General features: G+C 40.0%; 7 protein-coding genes across 7 annotated transcripts; 4 read left to right on the top strand and 3 right to left on the bottom strand.

The window, feature by feature from the left end:
* Window positions 1-45: 45 nt before the first annotated feature.
* MONOS_12381 (uncharacterized protein) lies at window positions 46-6,030 on the bottom strand (the record flags this gene model as incomplete). Its single annotated transcript, XM_067864998.1, has 1 exon — window positions 46-6,030. One exon carries the CDS (start codon window positions 6,028-6,030, stop codon window positions 46-48), a length of 5,985 nt encoding a protein of 1,994 aa, XP_067720712.1.
* Window positions 6,031-6,102: 72 nt separating this feature from the next.
* Window positions 6,103-15,593, bottom strand: MONOS_12380 (uncharacterized protein). The gene is made up of 3 exons (XM_067864997.1): window positions 15,530-15,593; window positions 15,392-15,464; window positions 6,103-15,302 (listed from the first exon to the last, which is right to left on the bottom strand). Exons 1-3 carry the CDS (start codon window positions 15,560-15,562, stop codon window positions 6,337-6,339), a joined length of 9,072 nt encoding a protein of 3,023 aa, XP_067720711.1. The 5' UTR covers window positions 15,563-15,593; the 3' UTR covers window positions 6,103-6,336.
* A 121-nt stretch (window positions 15,594-15,714) lies between these two features.
* Window positions 15,715-17,080, top strand: MONOS_12379 (U2 small nuclear ribonucleoprotein B''). Its single transcript, XM_067864995.1, has 5 exons — window positions 15,715-15,855; window positions 15,925-15,975; window positions 16,031-16,203; window positions 16,312-16,402; window positions 16,466-17,080. Exons 1-5 carry the CDS (start codon window positions 15,738-15,740, stop codon window positions 16,864-16,866), a joined length of 834 nt encoding a protein of 277 aa, XP_067720710.1. The 5' UTR covers window positions 15,715-15,737; the 3' UTR covers window positions 16,867-17,080.
* MONOS_12378 (uncharacterized protein) lies at window positions 16,404-17,884 on the bottom strand. Its single transcript, XM_067864994.1, has 4 exons — window positions 17,680-17,884; window positions 17,535-17,626; window positions 17,159-17,479; window positions 16,404-17,107 (listed from the first exon to the last, which is right to left on the bottom strand). Exons 1-4 carry the CDS (start codon window positions 17,838-17,840, stop codon window positions 16,989-16,991), a joined length of 693 nt encoding a protein of 230 aa, XP_067720709.1. The 5' UTR covers window positions 17,841-17,884; the 3' UTR covers window positions 16,404-16,988.
* Window positions 17,885-17,895: 11 nt separating this feature from the next.
* MONOS_12377 (putative 60S ribosomal protein L17-2) lies at window positions 17,896-18,911 on the top strand. The gene is made up of 5 exons (XM_067864993.1): window positions 17,896-17,973; window positions 18,042-18,082; window positions 18,140-18,367; window positions 18,445-18,547; window positions 18,651-18,911. Exons 1-5 carry the CDS (start codon window positions 17,931-17,933, stop codon window positions 18,752-18,754), a joined length of 519 nt encoding a protein of 172 aa, XP_067720708.1. The 5' UTR covers window positions 17,896-17,930; the 3' UTR covers window positions 18,755-18,911.
* A 49-nt stretch (window positions 18,912-18,960) lies between these two features.
* MONOS_12376 (uncharacterized protein) lies at window positions 18,961-20,984 on the top strand (the record flags this gene model as incomplete). Its single annotated transcript, XM_067864992.1, has 3 exons — window positions 18,961-19,616; window positions 19,678-19,776; window positions 19,851-20,984. 3 exons carry the CDS (start codon window positions 18,961-18,963, stop codon window positions 20,743-20,745), a joined length of 1,650 nt encoding a protein of 549 aa, XP_067720707.1. The 3' UTR covers window positions 20,746-20,984.
* A 1,038-nt stretch (window positions 20,985-22,022) lies between these two features.
* Window positions 22,023-22,268, top strand: MONOS_12375 (uncharacterized protein; the record flags this gene model as incomplete). The annotated part of the gene is made up of 1 exon (XM_067864991.1): window positions 22,023-22,268. One exon carries the CDS (start codon window positions 22,023-22,025, stop codon window positions 22,266-22,268), a length of 246 nt encoding a protein of 81 aa, XP_067720706.1.
* Between the last annotated feature and the right edge of the window lie 3,807 nt (window positions 22,269-26,075).

Raw genomic sequence — 26,075 nt, 5'->3', positions numbered from 1 at the left:
TTCTCAGTTATTTGAAAAGTTTGGGCAATTTTGTTTGAAGCATTATTAATCTAAAAGAGTGAGATTACGAATGATGGACCTTAGATTAGCAAGAAGCAGAGTCTGCTCTCTGGAAAGAGATTCACTGCAATTTTGTGTATTTCTTGTATTGTGTTCAATTACCCTGAGATATTCTGACAAAAGCCGCAACAATCTGCTTCTAGTCGGGAGAGTACGCACAATTTCATGAGACTTTGTCGTTCTTTCAATGATGATGCACAGCGACTTAATGATGTCATCATTCAACTGGCTAGCTGATTCATCAAATGAAGCTTCGCCGTAACCATTAGAAAGCATTAATTTGGATTGAGATCCAATGTTCTCATGTTCCTGAGAAGGTGCTACTTCTGACTCAACAGAAAAGTTATATCGTAAGCAACGGTGGAGGCAACGATAAAGAAGAGTTTGGAGCCAGGCAGATGAACAGGTAGCAAGAAAATACGAAGAAGAATGAGAGGAAGACGATGACGATGCAAACGATGCTGAAGGAAGAAGCGGTGGAGGAAGAGTCAAAGAAGGTTGCGTAAAACGTGCCAGTGAGAGAAGGATCAAAGAAGCCTTTCTGACAATTCGGAGAGATGAAATGAATGAAGTGGAATGAAAAGATGTTGATGTGCTTGTTGGCTTTCGAGAGTGAAGAAGAAGAGGTGAAATGAAAGCGATACCGTGATTGTGGAAAAATTCAGGAATAACAAGCCCAGAAGGCGCGTACTGAATGCAATTGTTAATCCTTTCTAAGCAAATACACAATAATTCGTTGCAGTCATCTTTCTCCGTCTTTTGCTCAGAGGCAGAGCTTGCATCCGAAGAGATCGATCGCTCAGTGAAAGGTGTGAAAGATGAAGAAATGCTGTCAGTTTCTGACGCTTTCAGCTCTGTCCAAGCATCTGATCGTCTATTCTTGTGTAGCATTGGTATTAGCCATAGCAGCAAGAGCGATGAAAGCAGAGTGAGACACCAGCGGTGCTTTTCTTCTTCACCAAAATCATCAAAAGACGAAGAAGTGGCCGATGCTTCTGCTGAAGCTTGACCTTGGTTAATGAACGATGTCTTTGACGATGCGACAGACCGTCTCAGCGATGCTATCATTTTTGGTTCTTCATCTGTTGAATTCACCTGACGGAGACGTTGTGGGGGTGATGCAGATGATGCATTTAATCTCCTCTGTCTTTTGGGAGAAGAAAATGGAGAGACAACATTTGAATGAGATTTTTGTGAACGAGTTTCGTGTGGAAGATGAATATTATCAGTTGGCCTTGATCCTGAAAGAGGATGCGCCCATGGTTTGCTAATTGCATTGACCTCAGAAATATCAAGTAATACATTCATCAGTCGAGCTCCAAAACATGTGGGTTCCATTTTGTGTATATCTTTTTGGCTCACCGTCCTTTCGTCTTCTTCCTTCTTTTCAAGTTTCTCTTCTCCTCTTCTCCTCTTCTCGATGCACAGAGTCTCCAACTCTTCCATCACATGGATTCCGCACATCGCATCAACATTACCGATTTGTGTTGCAGGTGGAATATCTTCTGCAAATAGAGCATTCAGAAGCTGTAGGAATACATGCTGTGTGAAGGCAGTGGTCTCGGGAAGCGATCCTATGAACGGGGAAAGAGAGGCGAGCGAAGATGCGAGCGAGTGAGGAGACAAACCAGAATTGGTGGAAGCTGCACTTTGCGTTGACATATCGAGAGAAGGGTCAGCAGGTGAATTGACAGCGAGGTCTCCCATCATCGGGATAACTGCATTCAAGATTCGTATGTGGTCTGGATTTGATTGATGCCTCAAGGTGCTTGAAGTCGCTGGATTGCCTGCCAAAGAAGAATCGACGATCGTCTCTTTTTTTTGTAAAGATGGTAAAAATGATGCTGAAATTTCAGGCGATTTTGATCGAAGTTTATTCTTTGAAGGAGAAGAAGAAGTCTGTTTTTTTGTGGTTCTTTCAATTTCTGTTTCTCGATCACTCCTTTGATGCGATTCTTGATGATTGAAAGTCTCTGGAACAGCTTGCTTCGTTGGAGAAGAAGGTTGCGAAAGAACACGAGGCATTTGCTCCTTTTCTTTTGGGTCTCGTGTCGTTGAGTGAGCATGTCGATGATGTCTGCTGGAGGATCTTTTGGATGTTCTGCGCTTTCTATTTGGTGTATGATCAGTAGAATTAAGCTTCTTTGGAGACTCAGGTTGAGCTGCTTGTGTTAAACCATCTGAATTGCTCTCTATCTGATGAATGTTCGAATCTTTCTGATGTGCTAAGCTTTGTTTTGGAGGGGGTTCATCGGAAATTTGTGTGTATGAAGGGAAGTGTGGAAGTGCTGAAGACACAGAATGCGGCTGATCAGCAGCTGGGAGGGAAGACGAAGTAGATGATGGTTCGCGAATGAGGAAAGGTTCGATGCTGTGAGAGGATGTTGTTGGAAGAACAAAAAGCGCTTCAGGCGAAGAAAGAGGCGGAATGGCTGTTGGAATGTTAGCTGGATGGGAAGGTGCAGCTGTGACTGTGAGAAGCTGAGAGTCAAGCTGTGTTGAAGCAGCAATTGTATCAGAGGAATACATATTGGGGCGAGTGAAAGATGAAGAAGATGCAGATAAAGAATCAGAGGTCGGAACAGATTGAATGTGTTGCGAATGAAGTTGAAGGTTCATTTGCGTTTTTGGTGATGTTTGTTCCACCGAGTTGGCTGGATATGTAGCATAAGCAGGCAAATGCTGGTAATTATGAGGATGATGATTTAATGAGTGATTATGAACGATCTCGTTTCTTTCGTCATTGGAGCGAGACGCAGGGAAACATCCATCTGGAACTGAATTGTCTGTTGTGGGTTGTGTCGAAGAAGGCAGATAAGATGTTTGCTGTGCTAAAGAATTCTTATTCAGTTCTAAGGTAATTGGATGCTCAGATGAAGTGTATGAGGATGGAACAGCAGGTACAGAAGTTGAGGAGACCGACGGATAACTCTGGGCTGCCAAAGAATATTGTTCTTTTGGAGATTCTGCGGGAATTGCAGTCATGCTTGACTGTTCAGATGATTGTTGCAACTGAAAATGCGGCTGTTTACATGTTGGAGAAGATGCAAAAGACGAGAAAGGAGGAGAACAGGGAACAGATAACTCCGCATCGGAAGTAGTACCTGCAGTTGATGCTTCAATTGCATTGCTTTCAAACTGGGGCTGTGAGGAATTTTGTTGGAAGGTCACTTTTCTTTTCTTTTCTGGCTGGACATTCTCTGGAAAGTCTGTTTGAGTGCATTGTGTAGATTTTTCAACCTCAGATTGTGGAACCGCTGCAGACGACGATGAGTCTGATCCATCTTTTTCCATTTCATTTCTTTCGAGAACCTTCTTTTGTTCGTTTCGTTGCTCATTTTCTTCGGTGGCTATTCTCATGATAGCTTCTTGCTTCTCCTTCTTTTCCTGCTCCTCTTTTTTCATCAAAAATCTCAACAGCTCATCTTTTTGATGTTGCGTCGTCGAAAGCTTTTGTTGCAGATTCGCAATTTGTTCTGTCTGCTCTTGCATTCTTTTACGAAGCTCTTTGATCTCCTTTGCCTTTGCTTCGATGTCTTGCTGCTGTTCTTGTCGCAACAAATTGTCTTCTTTTGTTTTATCTCGAAGAGTTGCTTTCATTCTCTCCATTTCTCTTCTTATACTTTCTTTTTCTCGAATTCTTTCTTCCTCGTTCTTCTTTACCTCCTCTTCTTTTTCTTTCTTTTCCTTCTTCATCACATTCACTGTTCTTTCTAACACTCCAGAACGCTTCTGCATAGCCTGCAGTTTTTCGTTCAATTCTTCCTTTTCCTGGACAGCTGCCTTCTTCTCCTTTTTGAGAGTGTCTACCCATTGCTTCATCCTTTCTCCATTGGCCTTCTCTTTTTTCAGCTGACTTTTCACTTTCTGCAGTTCTTCGTTCTTTTTTCTTAGCTCTTCTTCAAATGAGTCATTCAATAGCTGTCTTTCTTCTCTCCACTCTGCTTCTGCACTCTTAATCGTATCTTCAATCACTTGTTGTGTTATTTCATCAAGCTCATTTTCTGCCTTTGTGGTTTTTCTTTTCTCTTCTTTTTCAGGTTCGTTTTCATCTTCCAATTTGCTTTTAAGAATGTTGGGCTCGTTGTCTTTTTCTCTTCGTTCTGCTTTCTCTTTTGCATTTTTTTGCTTTATTTCTTGTGTTTTCAACATTTTTTCTCTTTTGTCCAAAGCTTCTTCTTTGCGTCTTAGCGTCTCTCTTAGCTCGTCAACTTCTGCGAGGAACAGTTCCATCACTGCTTCCTTTTTTTTTCCATTTCGTCGCAGCCTCACACTTTTTTCTAAAAAGCTCTCATTTTCACGATTGTTTTTCCTCTTTCTTTTTGCATTTTTCGATTTGATTGATTCAGCTTTCTCATCAGAGCTTTCATATTCTCTATTTTCATTATCATCGTTGTCATCGTTAGTGAACGTATCAGCATCGCTTTCTTCATCCGTTTCATCTTTGGAGTCTTCCACTTCACTTTTTCCATTGGTCTCTTCAGTTGCAGACTGGTCATCATCATCTTCTTCTTCTTCTGTTTCATCTGCTTCGTCTTCTTTGTTTTCACTTGAATCGTGCTGACTGCCATATTCGCTTTTGTTTGTTTCCTCTTCTTCCATTTCATCATCTTCATCCTCTTCATCATCATTATCCTCATCTTCTTCTTCTTCTTCTTCTTCTTCCTCATTGGCATCGTCTTCTTTTTCATCGTCGTCGTCATCATCATCAATATAATCATCAGTATAATCTTCATCCCCTTCATTATTATCTTCTTTTTCCGTTTTCTCTTCTTCATCTTTCTCTTCTTCTTCTGGTTCAGCCTCGTCTTCTTCAGATTTATCCTTGTATTGGGAAATATTTTTCCTGTGTTTTATTTTAGCTCCAATTTTTACCTTGTTGAGATGATTATTTTTTAATTCGGAAATATTCTCATCGGAATTTTCTTCTTCCTCTTTTCCTTCAACTGGTTTTTTATTTTCACAATGTTTTCGTTCATTTTTGAGCCCCAACGATTTTTCATTCTCGTTCTTCTTCGAGTGTTTTTTCGCTTTCTTTCTAATTTTCCCTCCATCTTCAAATGCACTTACATCCTTTTCTGAATTTGAATAACTTGCTTTGCTCTTAATAGAGGCTATATCTTCATGACTCATTAACATTTCCGGGTTTTTTTGATGCAAAACATTTTGCCCTTCGTTTTTCCTTTCACCAATGTATGCCATTTCAAACCCATTTGTATCTGAAGGTTTAACATGCGCATCAGAAAAAGAAGTTGATTTTGGTTCGTGAGAATTATCATTGATTTTGTCATCTTTGTCTCGAACAGACTTTTCAGGAGAAGAAACATCTCGCGAAGGTTGCAATATTTTTGAATGTTCGTTTGATTTATTCTTTGTTTGAGATGGACTAGAATAGATTGTATTTGCTGGACTTTCTCCAAGGATATCGTAATTATGATCGTCTGCTTCCTTTAATGGAGAAGGGAAATGTGAAAGTTCTTCTTTTGGAAAATATATTTCATCCCTTTCAAAGTCAATTGGAGGTAGTTTCGGTGGAAGTATGCTTGTCGGTGGAAGAGGTTGCTTTGAGGGGTGAGTTATGTCTTTTTGAATTCCGGTTGTAAGAGATGAACCATCAAAAGGATAATTCGTCGAATATGTTGAAACAGGTGACATTGTTATAACTCTTGCATTTGATGTTTCTGGAGTTTTCACAGAAGACAAAGAAACTCGAGAAACTTCAAAATCTTCCAAAGAGCCTCCCCAAAACGAAGATGGAGTTGCAGGTGTAGTCATCCCTCCAGGAAATGATGCGCGAGAAGTTGGAGTTTGATTTTGGGAACGATGAAGACCATTTAGGACTTGAGGCGAAAAGGTTGGCTCATTATGATAATCAGCATCAAGAGAAGCAGGATCCTTTGGAGGTGATATGTTAAATGAAGAATTTGGTCCAACTGGTGTAGAATGAGTTAGACGAGCATTTGAGGACATGGAAAAATTTGGCAAGGTCAATTAAAAAGTTTTATTATTCAAAATTAAACTTTTAATTTAAAAAATAAGTTGTTTGGGAATTTTGATCATTGTAATTCAAAATATCACGCCTAAAATAATGTATAAAATCAACAAATTCAAATGTTCATATTACAAAAACAGAAACAGAAAAGCAAAAAGAAAAGAAAAGAAAAATCAAAACCCTCTAAATAATGTTCATAACCAAATTACAAAACAAAGTTAAAAGAAACGTAAATAAACTATTTGCAAAATAAATAAATTGAAGTTATTTCAATATGAGCTTCACTACTTTCGAATTTGCCTTCCTGCAAGTAGTTGCTCCTGCTGCCGCAATGCATTCACATGTTCTGGGTCCGAGCCTGTTTTAGCCGGAAGATAAACAGGCGGAGGCTGCGACACTTTCTGCTGCTTTTTGAAGATATCGAGAAGCAGCAAGTCTCTTTCGAGTATTCCGCGCTGTATTTGTTGCAGGATGCTTCGGTGTTCTTCTCTCTGCCGCTCCAACTGCTCCTGCAGCTGCAGCAGCTCCTCCTTCGATATCCTCATCAGGTCCTTTCGTGTTCCCTTCAGCTTAGCCACTTCTTCTCTCGTCATCACAATCTCATTCAACGAGCTCTGTGCATCGCCAAGCTGCTTCGCTTTTCTCTCTCTTTCTCTCTTTCTCCTCTGCGCTTCTGTCTCCTTCGCTCTCTTCTTTTCCCTCATCTCTCTGATTATCTCGTCCTCCTCCTCCTCTTCCTCCGCCGAGTGCTGCGAGGCATTCCCCGCATTCATCTTCGGCCTATCTGGCTTCACCCACCGAAGCGCCTCCGAATCGCGTCTCGTTTCAGTCGCCGTCCGCTGCACACGCCGCGGAGTGGCAAACGGATCAGTCTCTGTTTGGAGGGCAGATGGAGGAGTTGTGGCAAATGGGCTGCTGCCTTCACACTTCTGCTTCTCTTCTCTTTCAGTTACATTTTCAATTCCTACTGCTGTGCCCTTTCTCAAACACATCTCCCCTTCTCCTTCAGCTCTTTCTCTTTCTTCATCATCTTCTTCTTCTTCTCTTTGGAAGAGGGGTTCCCACGGGATCTGGAAGATGCGCCGGAATTTGGATGAGGCAAGAATCCGCTTTGTGAACTGGCGTGTCTTCGGATAGCACTCCTGCATCACCAGCGAGATCGACGACGAAAAGCGCACGACTCTCGCGATGAAGTTGCCAAGTGCTCGAATGCTGTGGGCAGTGAAGGCAACGGGCCAGCTGTTCAAATCAGCCACTTCTTCCTTCTGCGGAGTGGGTGCTGCTATTTTCTTAACTGGGGACGATGTTGAGGATGCGTTGTTTTCTCCTCCTTCTCTTTCCCTTTCTTCTTCTTCTCTGTCTTCTCTGTCTTCTCCTCCTTCAATTTCTCCACTTGGCTCATCTGGCTTGTTGCGAGCTTTGTCAAACTTTGCTTTGAGGAGCTTGAATGGGAAGACTGTTCCGAGTGGTGCTTCAGGCCGAGCAAGAGAAAAAGAAGGAGGAATAATCATGTCAAAGTCGAAGTCAAACGGAACAATGATTTGAGTCAGTTTTGGGAGATATTTCACTTCCTTTGTGGAAAGCGAAGAAAGAAGCAGCCGAATGGGAAGAGGAAGACGCGTCGCATCCACATTTGGCGGAAGAAAAGTCTGCCCTGTAATTTGTGCCCTGATTGCAGCAGACTCAGAATCAGAGGGAATTCTGTTGTGCGCAGTTATGTCAAACGGAGGAGTCGGCGTTTGCACATTCGAAAGCAGCGAGCTGACAGTCGGCGATGGAAACAGCAGCTCATCTGAGCTTATCGTCGCCTTGCCATTCACTCTCAAATCGCCTGTGCATTCGATAGCGACGCCGACATCTGCCTTCATCAGTGACAGAAACAAACCGTCGCTGAGGTGGCCTTCTTTGCTGACAACATCGTCGGATGGCAGATGGACGGAGGCTTCGTCCACTTTGATCTTCAGCTTCATAGCATTTCCTGGCCCTTCAGCCATCTGCATGGGGAGAAAGAGGAGGAGAAGTTGCACCATCGGTACAAAGTCAGTCGAGAGGAAAAGAGTTGGGAATGCCATGTCAATCACAGTGCACGGTGGATCAACTGGAGGTGATGATTCATGTGTAGCAAGAGAGGAGGAAGAATTAACAGCAGTAGAAGTAGTAGTAGTAGTAGAAGAAGAAGACGATGATGATGATGAATTATTGGATCGCGAAATGGAAGACAATAATGTAGAAGATGATGAAGAAGCAGAAGCCGAAGAATTTGTGCAAGCAGAAGCAGATTCAGTTGAAGGATCCAGTGACCCATTTGAACTTAGCAGAAGAGGGCGAATGATTGGCGGCTGGCTGAGTGGGTCTTCTCCATTCTGAACAGCAGTCGAGTTCAGCGGGAGTGGCGGTGTTGGCAGCGAAGAAAGAGAACTTCTTGTTCTTTCTTTTGAAAGTGTGCCTCTTTCAGCACTTTCTGAGGGTGATGATTCCATCTGGGTGCGCGAGGGCTTCGGAGAGAGCTGTGTGAACGCAGAAGACGAAGGAGAAGGCACGATGTTCGCCTGTCTCTCTGCAAACATCCCAAACGGGCGGCGTTTGTGTATGTCGAAGGGATTCGCTTCGATCTCCTCGTCCTTCCACAGAAACTCCTCCCATTCTTGTGTCGCCTGGCCGAGCTGCCAGCGCTGCTGTGAGTCGAATATCTCCTGCACCCGAATGAGCTCTCTCCGCCTCTTCTCCTTTGCCCGCTCAGCTTCTGTCGCCTTCCACCTCACAAACGCCTCGTCCACATCAAACTTCGGCGGCTTTTTGTAGTTCGGCGGAGGAAATGCAGCAATCGACAGCTTCAGCTTTGTTGCGCTGGCACGTTCGACTCCATCTATCACAAATGGATGTGAAGAAGAAGACGAAGAAGATGATGATGAGTTGCGAGATTGAGAAGGTTGTGCATTGTCTTTTGGAGAAGTGGGGAATATCGTTGAATCATTTGTTTCAGACGGAAATGCAGAAGATATAGAAGAGTTCAAATGCAAGTTCTGAGGTTGGTTCATTCCTGCCTTTTCGATGTCGTTCCCGTCAAATGTCTTCAAATACAAGATGCCATCGCCCATTGTGGCTGAGTTCTGAAACGGGCGGAACATCGCCATCTTTCCAACCTCTCCATTCAGTTGCAGATACGAAAACTGTCTCGTCTTCATCGTCTGTGTTGGGGGGACAATGTGTGTTGTGAGGGCAACAGACGAGATGACTACACAGAGAAACGTCTCCTCTTTTGATGTTGCCAAAGTCAAGCCCTTTGCGAGTGTCTCCGTCTGCTTCTCTTCTTCCGACAGCATCGTCAGCGGTTTTTCGTATGCAAGTGCCAGAATCGTCTCACTCAGCGCCATCAGCTCACTCGATGTACCAAACGGAGGAGGAAGATGGAAACCTGGCCGCACCCGCACAGCATCAGCGATGCGATGGAGCCAGCTCTGTTGGGCTGAAATGTTCGCCTTGATCGATTTGAAGTTGACTGACAGAAACACAGAAAACAGACTCGACTGCTCGGCGCTGCGAGACTCTGCTTCAGAAGCATCAGAAGAAGTATGTGTGGCTGTGCTGGATTCAACAAGTGCACTCGAACGGACAGCAGAAGGCGCCACAATCACAGCAGAACTGTCGCCTTTGAGGGTATTTGTGGTTGAAGCAGAAGGAATGTCCAATGAAGGTGCACCTGGTGTGGCTGTTGAAGGAGGAGGAGTGGCAGAACTGACAGCAACAGAAGAGTCTGTCTCATTCTGAACATCACCTGCGATCTTGTCGCTCTTCTGCAGCATCTGCTGTTGCTGCTGTAAACGAGCCTCAATCTCGTCTCTCCTCACCCACTCTGTGATGAGCGTCAGCTTCTCAATCTTCGCTCTAAACACTGCTGTGTAGTCAGCAATGAACATCTGAAAGAGAAACAGCAGATGCCTCCTCAGCGACACAGCCAGCGGAGAGAAGTTCATCTCGAAGTTGACTGCCACCAGTGCCTCGGGTGCTCCTCTTTCTCTGCTCTGCCCATTCCCTTCTGCCAAATTAGGCGGTGTGGCAATCTGCTGCATCCGCCGGGCGATGTCTTTGAAGGAGGAGAGCGTGCAAACCACACCCGACGAGACAGGATGCAACACAAAGGACCAAAGATCAGTACCTGGCTGAAGATACGCCAGAGACAGATTCTGAAGTGCCCCAGTCAGAAGAAGAGAGAACTTGCCACTGGATGAAGAAGAAGAAGTGATTTGTGTCTTCTTTCTGATCTGATTGTCTGCTTGTTGTTGTGAAGAGGCAGAGCTGTCGCGAAGACACTGCAGACTCAGAGGACCCAAGCGGAGCATGAAAAGAGAAGGCGATGAAGAAGCATTCATCACAGGCGATGAGGAAGGAAGGAGGGCAAAAGAGGAAGAAATCGAATTAGCCACAACGATTGGCAGGAAGAGAATACAATCAGACAGAACAATTGATATGTTGTGTGTGGAGCGAGGGACAGTTGTGAGCGAATTGGACTGAGCAAGAGAGGAGGCTGTGGATGCCAGCTGAAATGGATTGATTGACTCGCCTTTTGATGCAGTTGTTTCGTGCTGCCCTACCTGAACGATGTTTGGATTGTTTTCGCTGTCTTTCGTATCAGAAAAGAACTCTTCCATAATCTCATTCACTAACTTCGACATGAATGCTGGCTTAGCTCCCTCATTCTGCTTTCTCTGTGCATTTTGTGCATTCTGTGTGTTTTGTGTGTTTTGCGTGTGTGTAGTGCCATCAGACAGAGCAGGTGATGAAAGAGGAGATGGACTTCTCACGGTCGCCAGCACCTGCTCATCTGCTTGTGATGCTCTTCTCTGCTGTCCATCTGGCTGTTCTCTTTCTGCTGTGAAGGAAGAAGAAGCAGACGAGAACACAGCAGCAGTCGGAGGAGGAGAAATGTTTGTGGCTGGCAGCTGGGCAGAGATGCCTGGTGTGGCAGACGGTGCAATCTCCTTCTCGACTCTTCGGCTCATCCGCAGCATTTCTGTTGCATATGTGATGATGTCACTCACCACTGGTGCCCCAAACACAGAATGCATTGGTGCTATTGAGAGGCGCAGGTGTGTTGAGATTGATGCCTTTTCGGGTGGCTTAATCTTCGCTGCGTCTTCTTCTCTGTCTGAATGGCGATTGAATATGCTGTTTGGCTTGTTCTCCTGCTCCACTTTCCGTCTAACAAGAATTGAGGTCACTTCTTTGTCGTCGGGGCTCAAAGAGAGGCGGAACACCTCAAAACGCATCAGCAGCGCAGGAGTCTCAGAGAAGTAGTACAAATAAGGATCTTCTGTGTCATCGCGCAGGGAAGGATCGACGATGTGATGGGAAATGTATGGATCAATCACGTTGGAAGGCAGAGGAGGATGAGAGCGCGAGGCAGAGGCAGAGGCAAAGGCATCTGGTGTCTGTGTCTGTGTTAGAGCAGGAGAGGAAGAAGAGGCAGAGAGATGAGCAGATTGGGTGGTGGATGAGGAAGTGGTGACAACAGGGAACGAAAGGGCAGCTGGGAGAGAAGGAGGAGCAATTGGAGCAACACTTCCGCTGCGAGTGCGAGTGGCAGCAGCAGAAGGCTGAGAGACAGACGAGGCAACAGGAGAAGAGAAAGGGGAAGAAGAAGGAGAGGAGGAAGAAGAAGAAGGCAACGAGGAAAGGGGAGAGGGAGAAGGAGAAGGAGAGGCAGAATTTGAAGGCTTCAGTGTCTGTGTCAGCAGAGGAGGCTGTGCTGATGCTGCGGAAGAAGGAGATTGAGGCGGAGGAGGAGTTGGGCGGTTTTGTGAAGTTGAGGCAGTTGTTTGGACAGATGCGAATGGATTGAATGTTTGTTGGCTGCTTTCATTTGAAGAGTTCAACGAGACAGAAGACGAACGCTGCAGACCAGATGACTTGTGGGATGGATGAGAGGAAGAGGAAGAGGAAGAGGAGGAGGAGGAAGAAGAAGAAGAAGTTGCAGCAGAGAAAGGCGAAGAGGAAGATTGAGAACTTGTTGAAGGTGGTATCGATGTTGGAGCAGAACCAGTAGAAGAGCGAGTGTGGAGGGATGACACGGCAACAGATTGGGCACGAGAACGGGGCTGAAGCTGAGCAGCAGAAGAAGAATAAGACAATGAAGAAATAGAAGACAATGAAGAAGATGATGAAGGTGTTGATGAAGAAGGGGAAGAGGAAGAGACAGAAGGCAAAAAAGCACTGAGAGAGATCTGTTTGACTTTTGGCTTGTGGAAGTTTGAAGGCGGAGGCAGCGGCGGATGGATGGCAGGCAGATACGATGCGCCATTTGCGTTGGACTCTTCCAGTGTGATGAACGCCTTCGGATTGTCGAATCGTTTTGTGGACGAGAAGAACGGCGGGTCGGCCGAAGAGATTTCTGTGATGGCACCTCCGATGCAGCCAGCTGAGTCGTTTTGGACGAGAAGCTGGCTGTACGACACGGTTTGAGAGAAAAGAGAGGTCGGCCACTCGAAAAGGAGGCCGTTGTCGGCAATGGGCATAAACTTCGAATCCATCGAGCGATTTCCTCTTCCTCTTCCTCTTCCTTGGCGCTGAATATTTGGATAGTGATGAATAGAAGAAGAGGAAGAAGAAGAAGAAGAAGAAGAAGATGGTTTGTGCAAAGAAGGAGAAAACGGATGAGAAATGGAAGGAGCAGCAGAACGGGAGAGAGAAGGAATGTACATAAACAGAGGATGTGCAGAAGGAGATGGAAAAAGCGGTTTGATTGCAGATGAAGTAGAAGAAGAAGAAGAAGAAGAAGAAGAAGAAGAAGAAGAAGAAGAAGAAGAAGAAGAAGAAGAAGAAGAAGAAGAAGAAGAAGAAGAAGAAGAAGAAGAAGAAGAAGAAGAAGAAGAAGAAGAAGAAGAAGAAGAAGAAGAAGAAGAAGAGGATGATGATGATGATGATGATGGAGTATTTGAATCATTTCCAGTGGTTGTTGAATGTGGCGAAGGAGGTTCGTGTTTCTTTGCGTAGATTGGATTGTGTGACGTGGTGACTCTGCCGATGACTGCTGCTATTCCAACAGCCATCAGACCCACCTGAGAAAACGAAAGAGAAGACAACTCTTTCAAAGAAGAAGAGTTTGATGAAGGGGATGATGATGCTGATGATGATGATGGATTTGATAAGGCCGAAGTGGATGAAGAAGATGCAGAAGTTGTGTTGACAGTCTGAGCAGTAAAATTATCAGATGAAGTTGTGATGATTGTGGATGATGAAGGAGGTGGAATAAGAACAGCCGGATGAGCATAAGAAGAAGAGGAGGAAGAGGAGGAAGAAGGAGAAATATAACCAGCAGCTGCAGAGTATAGTGCAATAAGAGATTTCTGGTCGAATGCCGAGGAGCGAAATAAAGTCATGGAAGGATAAGGATTCGGGTGTGAAGCGCTCAGCGAATGAGGAATGGAAGAGAAGAGGGAATTAGAGAGAGCATTCGGATTGAGCGAGGATGTCCCCAGCTGCCTCTCCTTTTTGGTCAGAACAGTCGAAAGAAAAGCTTCTGGCTTTGAAGGAGAAATGTTTGTGAGTGTCACGCCCAGCAGAATGTGCTCAGCCACAAGCGAAATAATCTTCGTCTGCGCAGACGGGCTGATGGGAGAGACGTCTTCGAGTGCTGAATGAGGAGACCCTGGCTCTGCTTTGGATGGAGCAGAAGATGAAGAAGGATTTGCTGTGTTGTTGGTGGCATTAGTGGAAGATGAGGAAGAAGTTGACTGAGAAGGATTGGCAGAAGCATTCGGAGGAGGAAGCTGTTTTGTGGATGTTGCATTTGACTGGAGCAGCTGAAAAGTGTGTGATTGCATCTGTGAGTGCATTGCATAGGCAGCTCTCCTCTGCTTCGGCCAGCTGAGCGTAAGAGAGAATTTGTGGAGGAAGAAGGAGAACGAAATACGGCGGAAGGGAATTTGCTTCAAAAGCGACGTGACAGTCAGCCGTCCTTCTGTCTCAAGAAGATTTTCTCCTTTTTCTGCCTCTTTTCGTTCTTTCTCTTTCGCCTCCTTCTCTTTCGCCTCTTTCTTCGTCTTCTCTTCTGTCTCTGCAGTCAGCGTGTTTTCTTTGCTCCGCTCCTCTTTGCTTGTCTTTATGAACTGCACAACGCTGTCCACCCACTGCGCAAAGGTGCGTGCGGTGTAGATTGTAATAGGCAGACTCAGCACATCCAGCGTAATCATCAGCCCCACCGCCACAATCGCGTGCGTCTGCCGCGCAATTCCGGCGCTGATACGAGCGCGGAAGGGGAAGTCGGGAACGACCGGGATCGGAATGTGCGCATGGCGGTAGGCGGGCAGCCCGTGCAGCCACGGCAGAAGCTGCAGCTGCGCAGTGGATCCTTTCTTCTTCCCGTCGCTGGCGGAGGGAATGACACGAGGCTCTGTTCGGAGTGACCCGACCAGCGACACAAGAGAGACTCCAACACGTTCGATGAGAAGCTCCTTGTTGAGGTTCTTCTCCTTCTTTCCTTTCTCCTTACGCGTCCACTCTGATGGCTTCAGCAGCTTCCCGTCTTCGTCGGCTGTGTGCAAAAGGAAGTTGTGTATGTGGAATATCAAACAGGGTGCTCGAAACACCTTTCTTTGTCTGAGCGACATGTTCGACGGTGGAGGAGGCTGAGGAGTCCGAGGCGAAGAGGACGACTTTTGCGATGAAGAAGAGGGAGGCTGTGTTGGAATATGTTGAAAGCGATCGTTCGAAGGTGTTTCCGGTGTTTCCGGTGCTTCTCCGGGCCCTCGGACATTTATGATAATCTCGTGAATCCTTACGCTTGCATGTCGTATTCGTTTCATTATAAAATCTGGTAATCCAAATTCGTTTGTGTCTGCTTTTTGTTTTTCTTGTTCCTTTTTATGTTGCTTTTTAATTTCGCTTTCGATTTCTTTTGTAGAAAGTGTTATGTCTTTTTCTTTTTTCTCTTTTTCCTTTTCTTTCAGTAATCTTTTTCGTTCTTCTTTTTCTTCCTTTAATTTTTTCTTCTCTTCTCCTTTTTTTTTCTCTTCTTTCTTTTGCTGTTGCTTCATTACGGTTTCATAAGCCTCGGGAGTGAGAATTAGTTTGAGTGGCCTTGTTGGAGGAGGCGTTTCAAGTGCCATATACACTTCGAGTTTGTCGATAGTTACAAGCAATGGATTAGTATCTGCGGAACTTAACGGGATTGTAGCATATATATGATTACAAGTTGCTCTTTCAATCAAAAAAGGCAAATTAAGTTGTGCTGTCAAAAATTCGACATTCAACTCTTATCAAAATAAAATTTTGCAGACAGTTCAATTAATGCAATACCCAAATCAATAAATGAGATAAATGCATTCTAGCATAAATTCAAACCAGCTTTTTGGATTACTGCCTCGCCTGAAAGGCTGATGTTAAGTGTTTTCGAATCGAAATTGAGAAGGTATGGCTTCGTGTTTTCATAAAAAAAATACATTATTTTATATCAAATATAAATAAATGTTTGAAGAATACCTGTATAAACTTTGCAACAATTCCTGTAATCATGGAAACACAATGAAAAAGAAAAAATAAAAAATGTGGGCTGAACTTTTCATGTCGATAAATATAAATCTGTCAAATATTCTTGAAAAATATAAAACAATACAATAATTTCAGCGAAGAATCAAAAAATCATTTGTTTTTTTTTATTAAGTTTCATGTGGATCAAAATAATTGTGAAATGCAAACAATTCCAATGAAAATGCCGTTTATGCCGTTTGGCATGCAACCCATGCCTATGATTATGCCTCAAGCTCCAATAATGACTGCACCAATTATTGCGCCGCCTCTTTTAGAGCGTATGTTAAATTTTTTCAATACATTTATTTTGTAATTCTTTTGTCGTATTCTGAAAAACTCAATAATAGCTTCAAAAACTGTTTATGCGAATAATTTGAATGAAAAGATACAACCTGATAGTCTGCTTATTTCATTATTTTATTACACTTCGAAAAAAATTATTTATTCTTACAGAAATGAAGGAACAATTGCGTGCTCTTTTTTCAAGATTTGGAGAAATTGCTGATATTATTTGCATGACAAGCCTCAAGCGAAGAGGTCAAGCTTTCATTGTGTTTACTGATGTCTCTCATTCAACAAAAGCCATCCAAGAAATGCAAGGAGCTCTTCTTTTTGGAAAGCCTGTAGTTTGTGTTTTTTATTACTTTCTTTTGTTTTTTAAGATGAGTCATTTTGTGCTTTTATTATTATTATTATTATTATTATTATTATTATTATTATTATTATTATTAAAGAGACTGAATTTTTCAAAAGGACCTTCATATGCAACGTTAAAGAGTCAAGGAATTGATATTGCACCTTTCAAAGAACTATCCAGACTTAAAAGTTTGTTGATTTTTATTCACTTTAAAAAATAAACAAAAGATTATATTTATATTTTTTTCTTAGTAATGAGGGATCGTAGAAAGGAGAGAAAAGCAGAAAAAGAGGGGCAAGAAGAAGCAAGAGCAAAGAAAAAGCAAGAAAATATATCCTCTTCGATATCTGGGCAATCTAAGTTGTTTGGATCAGCTACACCATCCGGAATTGTTCCAATGCCCGCAAGTGTTGGGGCGCCAAATTCTATTCTGTTCATTCAGAATCTTCCTCCAACAAGGACAGAAGAAGACATGCAGAAGTTATTTGCTTCCTTCCTTGGATTTAAGGAAGTCAGATTGACTGACGCGAGACGAGACATTGGATTTGTTGAATTTGAATCAGAAGCAGATGCGACAAAAGCGTTGGAGGCGCTTCAAGGATATCCTCTTTCTGAACAGCACAAAATGGTGGTCACATTCGCAAAGAAATGAAATTGAAAATGTACATTTCATCTCAATCTTCTTCTTCTAAGACATTTCATCTTCCATTAAGTTTAAGATTTTTTTTTCCCAGCAAATGAATTGCAATGTTGATTGCAGTAATCGAAATGTTTTCATCTTCCTTCATCCTTTTTATCAATTGCAGAACTTTTTATTTGAGACATTGCTCTTTGAATTGAATCTACTAAAAATGTGGAAGGATTCATAAATTGATCTGTTCTAAATGAAAATGCTTGGAAGAAATTTTCTGTTTAGTTTGAAAAAAATCTTTATGAAAATAAACCTCCAGGACGAATCCATGATTGAGACTTAATCGGCTGTTCTTTTCGAGTATCAATTGAAGCTATAACACTTTCAGCTGTTGGAAGCTGGCGGAAAGCGATTCGCTTCCCATCAATAGAAACAAGTTTTCGAAGCATCGATATTAATAAATTTTCAAAATCTGTTAGCGCACAAATTGGACATGATAAACTTCTTTTTTCATCTGAAAAAGAAATATGCGTTAGGTTAGTTAAAGAATCGATCATTGAAATATCAGAAAATGTGGATATTTGATTTCCACATAACGAAAGGCGTTCAAGTTGTGTACATGATTCGATACCATCTGGGGGGAAAAAAAGGCGAATAAAAGGGAATTCAAATAAAGCAATAACACATGCCTAATTTCCTAATTTGATTAGAATCCAATATTAGAGTCTTCAAACATGGAACAACAACAAGCGAAGAAAGTGAAGTAATTTGATTGCAAGATCTATTTTTTTTTTATTATTAAATATTGAGATATCAAAATTTATTGTTTCAAACAAATCTAGATGCACGAGACTACCAAAAAGAGTCAAAAATGATATTGAAGAGATTCCTCGATTGCAGAAAGAAATATGTGTGACGCAATCTGGATCAAATTGGCCTGATTGTAAAAGAATATCTGAAGTAATTTTTTCAACGTCAGGCTCAAGTTTTTCCATTTTTAATACAATTATTTGATTGAAAATTTTTGGTATTTTGATCTGAATATTCCTTAACTACTCAGAACAGCAGATAAACTCTTTTCGTTCATGAGGGCTCACGTCGTAAATTACCGTAACGTTAAAGAAAAAGGTTAAAATTCTCGAACTCTTTTAATTTTGCGAGAAATTTTTTATTTTTAATGTGATTTTTAATCACAGTTGCAAAAGCAAAAGGAAATGATGTAACCATTCATTTCAAGGTTAATTTTTTTATTATTCTTTGTTAACATTTATATCAAACTTTTTTCTGATAACAGCAAGCACGAGAAATTGCAGGAGTTCTCCGTCACATGAAATTGAAAAGAGCAAAGCAATTTCTTTGCCACGTTATTCAACACAAAGAAGCCGTTCCATTCCGTCGCTATAAATACGGCATTGGACATAATCCACAGGGAAAAGCATGGAAATGGTCGCAGAGCGGCTTCCCTGTTAAAGCAAGCCGAGTTTTCCTTGAACTTATTCGTAACTGTGAAAGCAATGCAAAGGTATTGCATCCGTTAATGTTTTTCGCACTATTTTTTGTAAATTGTCAATTAATATTTATGAATTGAATTTTTTTCAGAAAAACAATCTCAATGTTAGAAACTGTGCAATTGCTCACATCAAAGTTAACAAGGCTCGTATCCATAGCCGAAGAATGTATCGTGCTCATGGTAGAATTAATAGTATGTTGTCTCATTTTTTGAAATTGAAAAATGTTTTTTTAAACAAAAAAAAATTTTTTTTCTTTTTCTTTTTTATTTTTTTTTTGTGCTTTGTGTTTAACAGGATTCAATAAAACACCATGCCACATTGAAATGATCATGACCGAAAAAGGTATATCTGTTCAAAGAGCAGCTCGCCGTGCAAGAAAAGAAGCAAAGAAGGAATAAATAATTATCTCTTCGTAAAGAAAAGAAATTAATGTTTCAATAATAATGTTCTTGAAGTCATTTCCAATTTTCACAATTAATTTTTTTACAAAGAAGAATCAAGCGAAATGACAAATAATCTTCTTTTGAAACAAATGCGTATTTTCAATGTTTTATTCAGAACAGCTTTGATCAAATGTACCACATCTGTTTTAATTATGAAATAAATGAATCAAGAAACTTCGTTTTCCATGGTGGAAGATCGTGACGACGAAGTGATATCTTTTCAGAAACAGGTAAAGGCTGCTACTACCATTCAACGATGGTTTCGCAATCAATATTCGAGAGAAATCTTCACAAGACTTAAAGATTCTATTCGAAGGATTGAAGAAGCTTCAACGAATGATATACTCAGACTATTATCTCCAAAGGATGCAATGCTTTTATCTGATAGTTCTATGGAGGCAAGAGTTCGTTTTCGTTTTGGAGGAACTGTATTTCCTCCATTTATATATTTTAAAGTTTTTGTTGAAACTCCTCGTTCTTACTTGATTGATGGTCGAACTACAACTGAAAAAAGTGAGAAGTTTATTGAAGAATCTAGTAAAATGATGGGATTAGGACAGTTTAGTCAAGTGTTGTGGGAATCAAATTCAGCAGATTCAAAACAACAAGCTCATTCAATTCCTTGTGATTCTCAGCCAGCATTTGTTGGTGGGCGAAGTAATCAATGGAGGTTAGTCAGCGTCCCTGAACCTATAACTTTAATTGGTGCTTCACCTTCTTATTTGTGCGAGCCTGATGTTGATCCAGTTGTTTTGGGAGATATTTCAGAAACTGGCGATGTAAAAGTGAAAGCATCATACTCCCGTACTTTGGGAATGTATTTAAATTTTGTTTTTTATTATCAAACAAGTGATTTGTTTTTGTTTTATTTTATAAAGGGGTGATGCTCGTTCAATTAAAATTGTGCCTTCTTTACCAGGTATTGTTTCAAATCGGAAACAAAAAATAAGTAAATTTCAAAGTGTTAATGACAAAAGGTTATTTTTATATCACTTCAAATATCATAATTCAAGCAATATTTTTTTTTATAATTATTATTTCATTTACACAGTAAGGATATGTTTGATCCTAATGAGTATAAATATATCCCTCCGCAAAAGCATACGCTTAGTATTCCCATTTTCCACTCAACGTCAAAGAATCCACACCACAGCTCTGAGGAGAAGCTCAATCCGTCTCTTTCCAGATCGCCACATTCATCAAAAGAACGGATTATTTCTCCTTCGAAAAGAAGTGCTGAGGCACTTTTCACGGCACTTGCACAAATACACGATGGGAACCACAATGCAGCAGCACAGCGAATCACATGGGGTTTCACACGCGAAGAATGCAAAGATGCTGCGAAACGGATAAAAGCACACACATTTCACAAAGATGCAGAGAAGGCTGCACGTCTAAATAGAGAAAGGGATCAAGAACTTAACGATGAAGAATTGGAAGGGTTTGAAAACAGCAATGTCGGGCGCAGGAAAAGGAAAAAAATAGCATCACGCATTGAGTTCATGCAAGAGATGAGGGAACAGATTGAAGAAGAAGTTCTGCACACTTCAATTACTACCCTTGAGCAGGTCAAACAGCTCAGTCGCTTTACTCCTGAATCTCGAAAAAATGCTATCTCTCCTCATCCCATTAACTCCAAACAACTTAATGGCACATTCTCTCCATCTGTTAATACAGCTGACATTGGAAAAGACGCAGATGTTGGTTTTTCTGATGATATGGACTCTCAAACTATTACACCTCCAGTTTCAGAGGACGATTCATCTTCGATAAAGCTTGAAGAGCTTCTAACCAAAAATTCATCATCAATGGTTGGAAATCAATTCAGGAATGTAAAAACAAGGAAAAGCTTTAGTGAATCGGACGATGAGTTGATGGCTGAGGCAGACGAAGTGATGAAATGGGTTGATGGAATTGGAGATGAGTTGAGCGATACATTGACTTGAACATCAATATGTGTTTATTTCCTTTTTTAAAAATTCCATTGGAAATAGTTCACATTTGTTTCAATCAAATTAATTTCAATGATGAGGCCATTGAAGAAACTGCATTTTGTCTTAGTTTTTTAAATAGCGAAAATTTTTTGAATATTTTACTTTCGATTTGAATAATATTTCTTGAAAATTTTTATCTATTTATTTTTATCTAATTTTGCAAGAATTACAGGTTAAAAAATAACTTATTGGTTCCGGATTTTTTCTTTGAAAACTTCCAAAATGATTACAAAAAAATGTATCTTCTTTAATATTTTCATTTATAATGGAATATATGATTTTCAATATCTTCAAAAATGAGAAACATATATTCAATGGAATTTTTCATGCTTTCACAAAAAGGAAATATTGAAATTAAAGAATCATCATCTGTTCTCAAACTGTCACTTTATTTTTCAAAACAAATATAATTCATTCCTTGGAAATAATTGCACTTTTTTCCTGATTTGTTTATGTTTCTTTTAAATAAATAGTCATTTTCGTTATTTTAATTTTATTCATTATTTTAATTTGTGAATATTGTGCTGAATTTTTGCATTTGAAAAAATATCACAGTTTTGTTCTAAATATTTTTTGCAAATAGGATCATAGTTTTATCTTGACATTTTGTTTTTTATCAAGACCTTTTTTTTTTGTTTAATCAGTATCTTTTCCCACAATTTCATATTTGAAAAGAATTTTAAGTACATGGGTGATTATTTTTGAAATCATATCTTTTTTCGGGGTGTCTGTTTTTTGAGATTGTCAGATAAATAAAAGAAAATTTTAATTCAAAAGTGAAAAAGCATGATAAATGTTTTTAAAACAAATGGTTTTTCGGAATCAAAGATTAAAATGTTAATAATAAGCCTTTTCACATTTTTGTCATTATTTCCATATATTCAAGTGTAATTTTTGAACCGAAATTTTTGAACGAAAAAATATGATTTCAAAAATAATCACCCATATATGTGAATTCAATAGATAAAAATAAATACATTTTGAAACAAACACAATTTCGCATGGGGGGAAGATGGGGGGTTAGGCTCCTTCATTGAACTTCTGTGTAGAATTGGAGGGTTACATGTGGCATAAAACCTTCAGTTTGTTAAAAATGTTATTTTTCGATTTTTTTTCATATAATTTCAATTAAAAAAATAAAAAATTATTATGATCTTAAAAATATTATAAAAAAAATGAAAATATCTACAGAAACAAAATAAAAAGGTCAGAAAAAATTACAGAAAGCAATGTCTTCACGCAAGTACAGGAATTATCACAGTCGGCTGGATCGAATGGCTCACATCGTTGTCGATGGAGTTGTTAGCATAATGGATACTATTAATTCCAAGGAATTCAGCCGTACAGGAATAAAGAAGACAGTTAGAGCGCTGAGAAAAGGAAGGCTGGTTGGAAAAGTTGGCAGACCTGCAACAGTTGTCGGAGAAAAGGAACAAAGAGTTTTAAATATTATTCACATTGAAGCAAAGTCTTGAATATGTTGACTTTTAAAAAAACAAGTGAATTGGTTTGTTATATTTTTATTTATATGTTAAAATCATTTGTTTTTCAGAAGGAAAACGTTAAAAAGACAACGATGATGAAGACGCACCATTTACAGAAGTTTCAATGTCTACGGCATATGGCCTTGTCAAGCATCACCCGGAGCTGAAGACTGGAACGCAGAAAAATTTGGACATCAACAGACTGGCTGTTTTGTGCAGAAGCGTTTTTAAACCCTGGTATAAAACATACGACGAGCTGCATGAAAAATACCGTTTCAGTCCAGCTTTAATTGCAAACATCGACGAATCTTCAACGCGCGTTCCCACAGACTCAAAACAGCTTGTTGTGCATACTACAGATACGAAAGCAGGTTTCACCAAAGAACCGCCAAGAATGATTAATTCCACATTCGTGGCAGCTGTTGCAGCGGACGGATATGCCTTTCCTTCTGTCATTTTGTGGCCAAGTGTGAAGCTTCCAGAAGAGCTGAAAAGCCTGTTATCTCCAACGCTTGAGATCTGGGCAAATGGAAGCGGCTGGATGGACAACGAGTGCTTTAAAAGGTATGCTCTTACGATTCTTCTACCTTCGATTATCGAAAGACGAAAGCGCATGTCACTTGAAAATAAACACATTCTTCTCCTTCTTGATTCTCATGTTTCTCGCGCAGATCCATCAATCTGGCGAGAATTCCAAAAACAACAAGTCGACGTTTTAACCTTCTTTCCACACAGCACACACCTCTGTCAACCACTGCACAGAGGAGTGTTTGCTGTGTCCAAATCTGAACTGACAAACAGATTTGAAGCTCCATCTTCTTCTTCATCTTCCTCCAAACGAGCAGCAATTTCCGACGCTCTGCCTCAAGCCATCCACACTGCATTATCTCCTTCTGTAATTCAGAAAGCTTTTGTCTGCAGTGGTGTTCTGCACAATTCTTCTGGGCCAGTTCTTTTGAAACTGCCCGAATCTTCGATTTACCCTCTTCTATCCCGATGAAATAGATTCAACTTTTATGGAAAAGTGATAACCGACGAAAATCTTTTAGAGAAATGGGAAAATCATTTGAAAATGAATATTGAAAGGAAAAATGAAATGGATGAAAAGGAGAAAGATGAAGTGAAGACTGTTGTGGATGATAAAAAAAAAAATAAAAAGAAAATTTCGACTTGTAAAAAACGATGATTCTGATGATGAAAAGAAAGATTATGCATTCAATAGAGGTGAAGGAAAAAGGAAAGTTATCAGAGGAATTAGTTCTGATTTTGTATTCTTCTAATTATGTTGTTTTTTTGAACTTTTCACACTTCATTTTTGGGTCAGAATAAAGAAAAAGGGTCAAGATGAAATAATATCCCAATTATGGCTTCATGATCATACTGGTAAAAATGAATCACATTAAAAGATTCAATTCAAATTTGTTTTGAACAGAACAATTTTATTTCAAACACTAATTATGAAGAAAAATGGCTTTTGTGAACTAAGCCTGTCTGGTCTGACAAATCATTTAATCAATCATCCGTCAGTTTAAAAAAATATATATGATGTGCGCATAAACCCGCACATTTGCACAAACCCGCACAATTCAGTTCAAATGAAAGGAAAATTTCTTTGTAATTGATATTTCCATCAAAAGTTATTAACAATTGAATATGGATTTTCAAATCATTTATTTTACTATTTTGAAATTCTGTTATGGTTGTTTTATCACATATCTTTAAATAATTTTCATCGAAAAACAATATTTTAGAACATTTTTCAACTTTCTTTAATGGATGATATGAAAAAAGAAAAAATAAACATCAATTAATCTGAACGAAATAGCTATTATTGTCAACAAAGGGCACTTCGAATGATTTCAAAAGGAGAAATTGCTGGGAAAAACGGAAGGCCAAGATATTTGTCACAGGAAGAAGATAGACTAGAAGAAATACTTTTAAATTGGGTTGATGTTTTGACTCAACCAACATTGAAAGACATCCCAAGAATAGTTTGATTTCTTTGTTTTTTCCAGTAAGTTTATATGAACTAAGGCTTGGAGAATTAGAAAACAACGTTCTGAAAAATCTGCTGTTTATATTGAGATGCCTAGCATGCGTTGGGTATATGGTTTTCTTTCCAGACATAAACAACTTAGAACAATCCATCCAATAAAGCTTGATCATGCACGCATAAGAGCCTCATTGAAAAGTAATGTTTTGTCTTTTTTGTCGAGCTTGCGTAACTTGATGAAACAGAAAAAATATCATCCTTCATTGATCTTTCAATTGGATGAAACAATTTACCAATCTTCTGACAAAAGAGAAAATAAAAGGGTTGTCTCGAGCAAATGTAAATTCGTTCCTTCTTTGAAAATTCCTCCGCTTCATCATTTGACTCTTCTTTTTATTGTTAGGGCAGATGGATGCCATCTACCTACACATCTTCTCTTTCCCAACAAATTTGAAAAAGAAATAAAAGAACAGTGGAGTGAGGAAAATTTCATATTGCGTACGTCAAACAAAGGATGCATGACAAAAAACTTATTCGAAGAAATTTTGATGAAAAATGTGCTGCCAAATATTCGAAAGCAACGATAAAACGTGATTCGAATAAAACGATATTTTAAAGAAAGAATGAAAAAGAAAATCAAAAAATGGAATAACAGAGAGCAGACAATCATTTCAGTCAAGAAGGAAAATACAAAGCCATGAAGAGATACAAAATGAAGAAAATGCAATTTCAGAATTATCGCAAATCACTTCACATGTGAATAAAAACTCAAATGATTGCGAATTTTTTTATAATTCACACATCTCAGAAACAGTGAAAACAACTGGCATCTCTTCTAATGACGGAGATCATATTACTATATTGGTGAATTCGCAGCCGCAAAAAGTGAGATTTCTGTTCAAAGAGAATCGCTTCAATTTCAACAAGTTACTTCAGACAACTTTCACTCTCATATTCAACACACTTGGCCTTCTGCTGAACAACAAATGGATTTCGATGGACAAATTTATAATTCTTGTGAAGATTTTGTTTCTTTTTTTGAGGAAGACGCTTCTTGTTCCACTTGCTTATTGAAAAGTGAAGATAATTGCGATGAAATCAATTGGTTGTTGAAAGAAGAAACTGAAACAAAAAGGCTTAAACAAAAAGAGTCCTAAAAAATAAAAATGTCAAGACAAACTGCGATGAGGAGACCGAACCCATTCCACCTGCTCATATCATCTTTGACGTTCATTCGTCAAGACAGAACCTTCAACTTTTTTAGCAATTTGCATCTGAAAATGTGGATGTGGTTGTTATTCCCGCGCATGCGTCGCACATTTTGCAACCCTTGGACCTCGGACCAAACGCAGTACTAAAAAGCCGACTCAAAAAAGTGAAAAGTGAGCCTTCAATTAAAAAAAATGAAAAAAGAATTCATGCCATTCGTCAGAGCAATCGCAGATTGTGTTTATTACGCTTTGGCACCGAAAACAATAAGACATGGCTTTTTAGAGGCTGGCGTTACTTCATCATCAACTGCGCATGTTGTGGATCAAACTCTTGATTCTCTTTCTCCCGAAGTGAAGCCTGCAAGAAGCACAAAACGTTGGTCCATTTCTGGCAAATGTATCACAGCTCATGAGTTTCTGACAGATTGACAGTTGTTTGAGAAAGAAAAAGAATAAATAACAAATGAAAAAAAAAACAAACAAAATTCATTGATTCTGGCGGATACGACAATTGTGCAAATTCAGAGTATTCAAAGCAAATTCCAAAGTTTGTTTCTTCGGAAGATTCACTTGAAAAGATGGAGCAACCTCCAA

Source organism: Monocercomonoides exilis, assembly GCF_001643675.1.
Source record: "Monocercomonoides exilis strain PA203 chromosome Unknown scaffold52-633478, whole genome shotgun sequence".
Taxonomy (NCBI): Eukaryota; Preaxostyla; order Oxymonadida; family Polymastigidae; genus Monocercomonoides; species Monocercomonoides exilis.
Note: the sequence above shows the minus strand (reverse complement) of the source record. Positions and strands in the feature narration are given on the sequence as shown.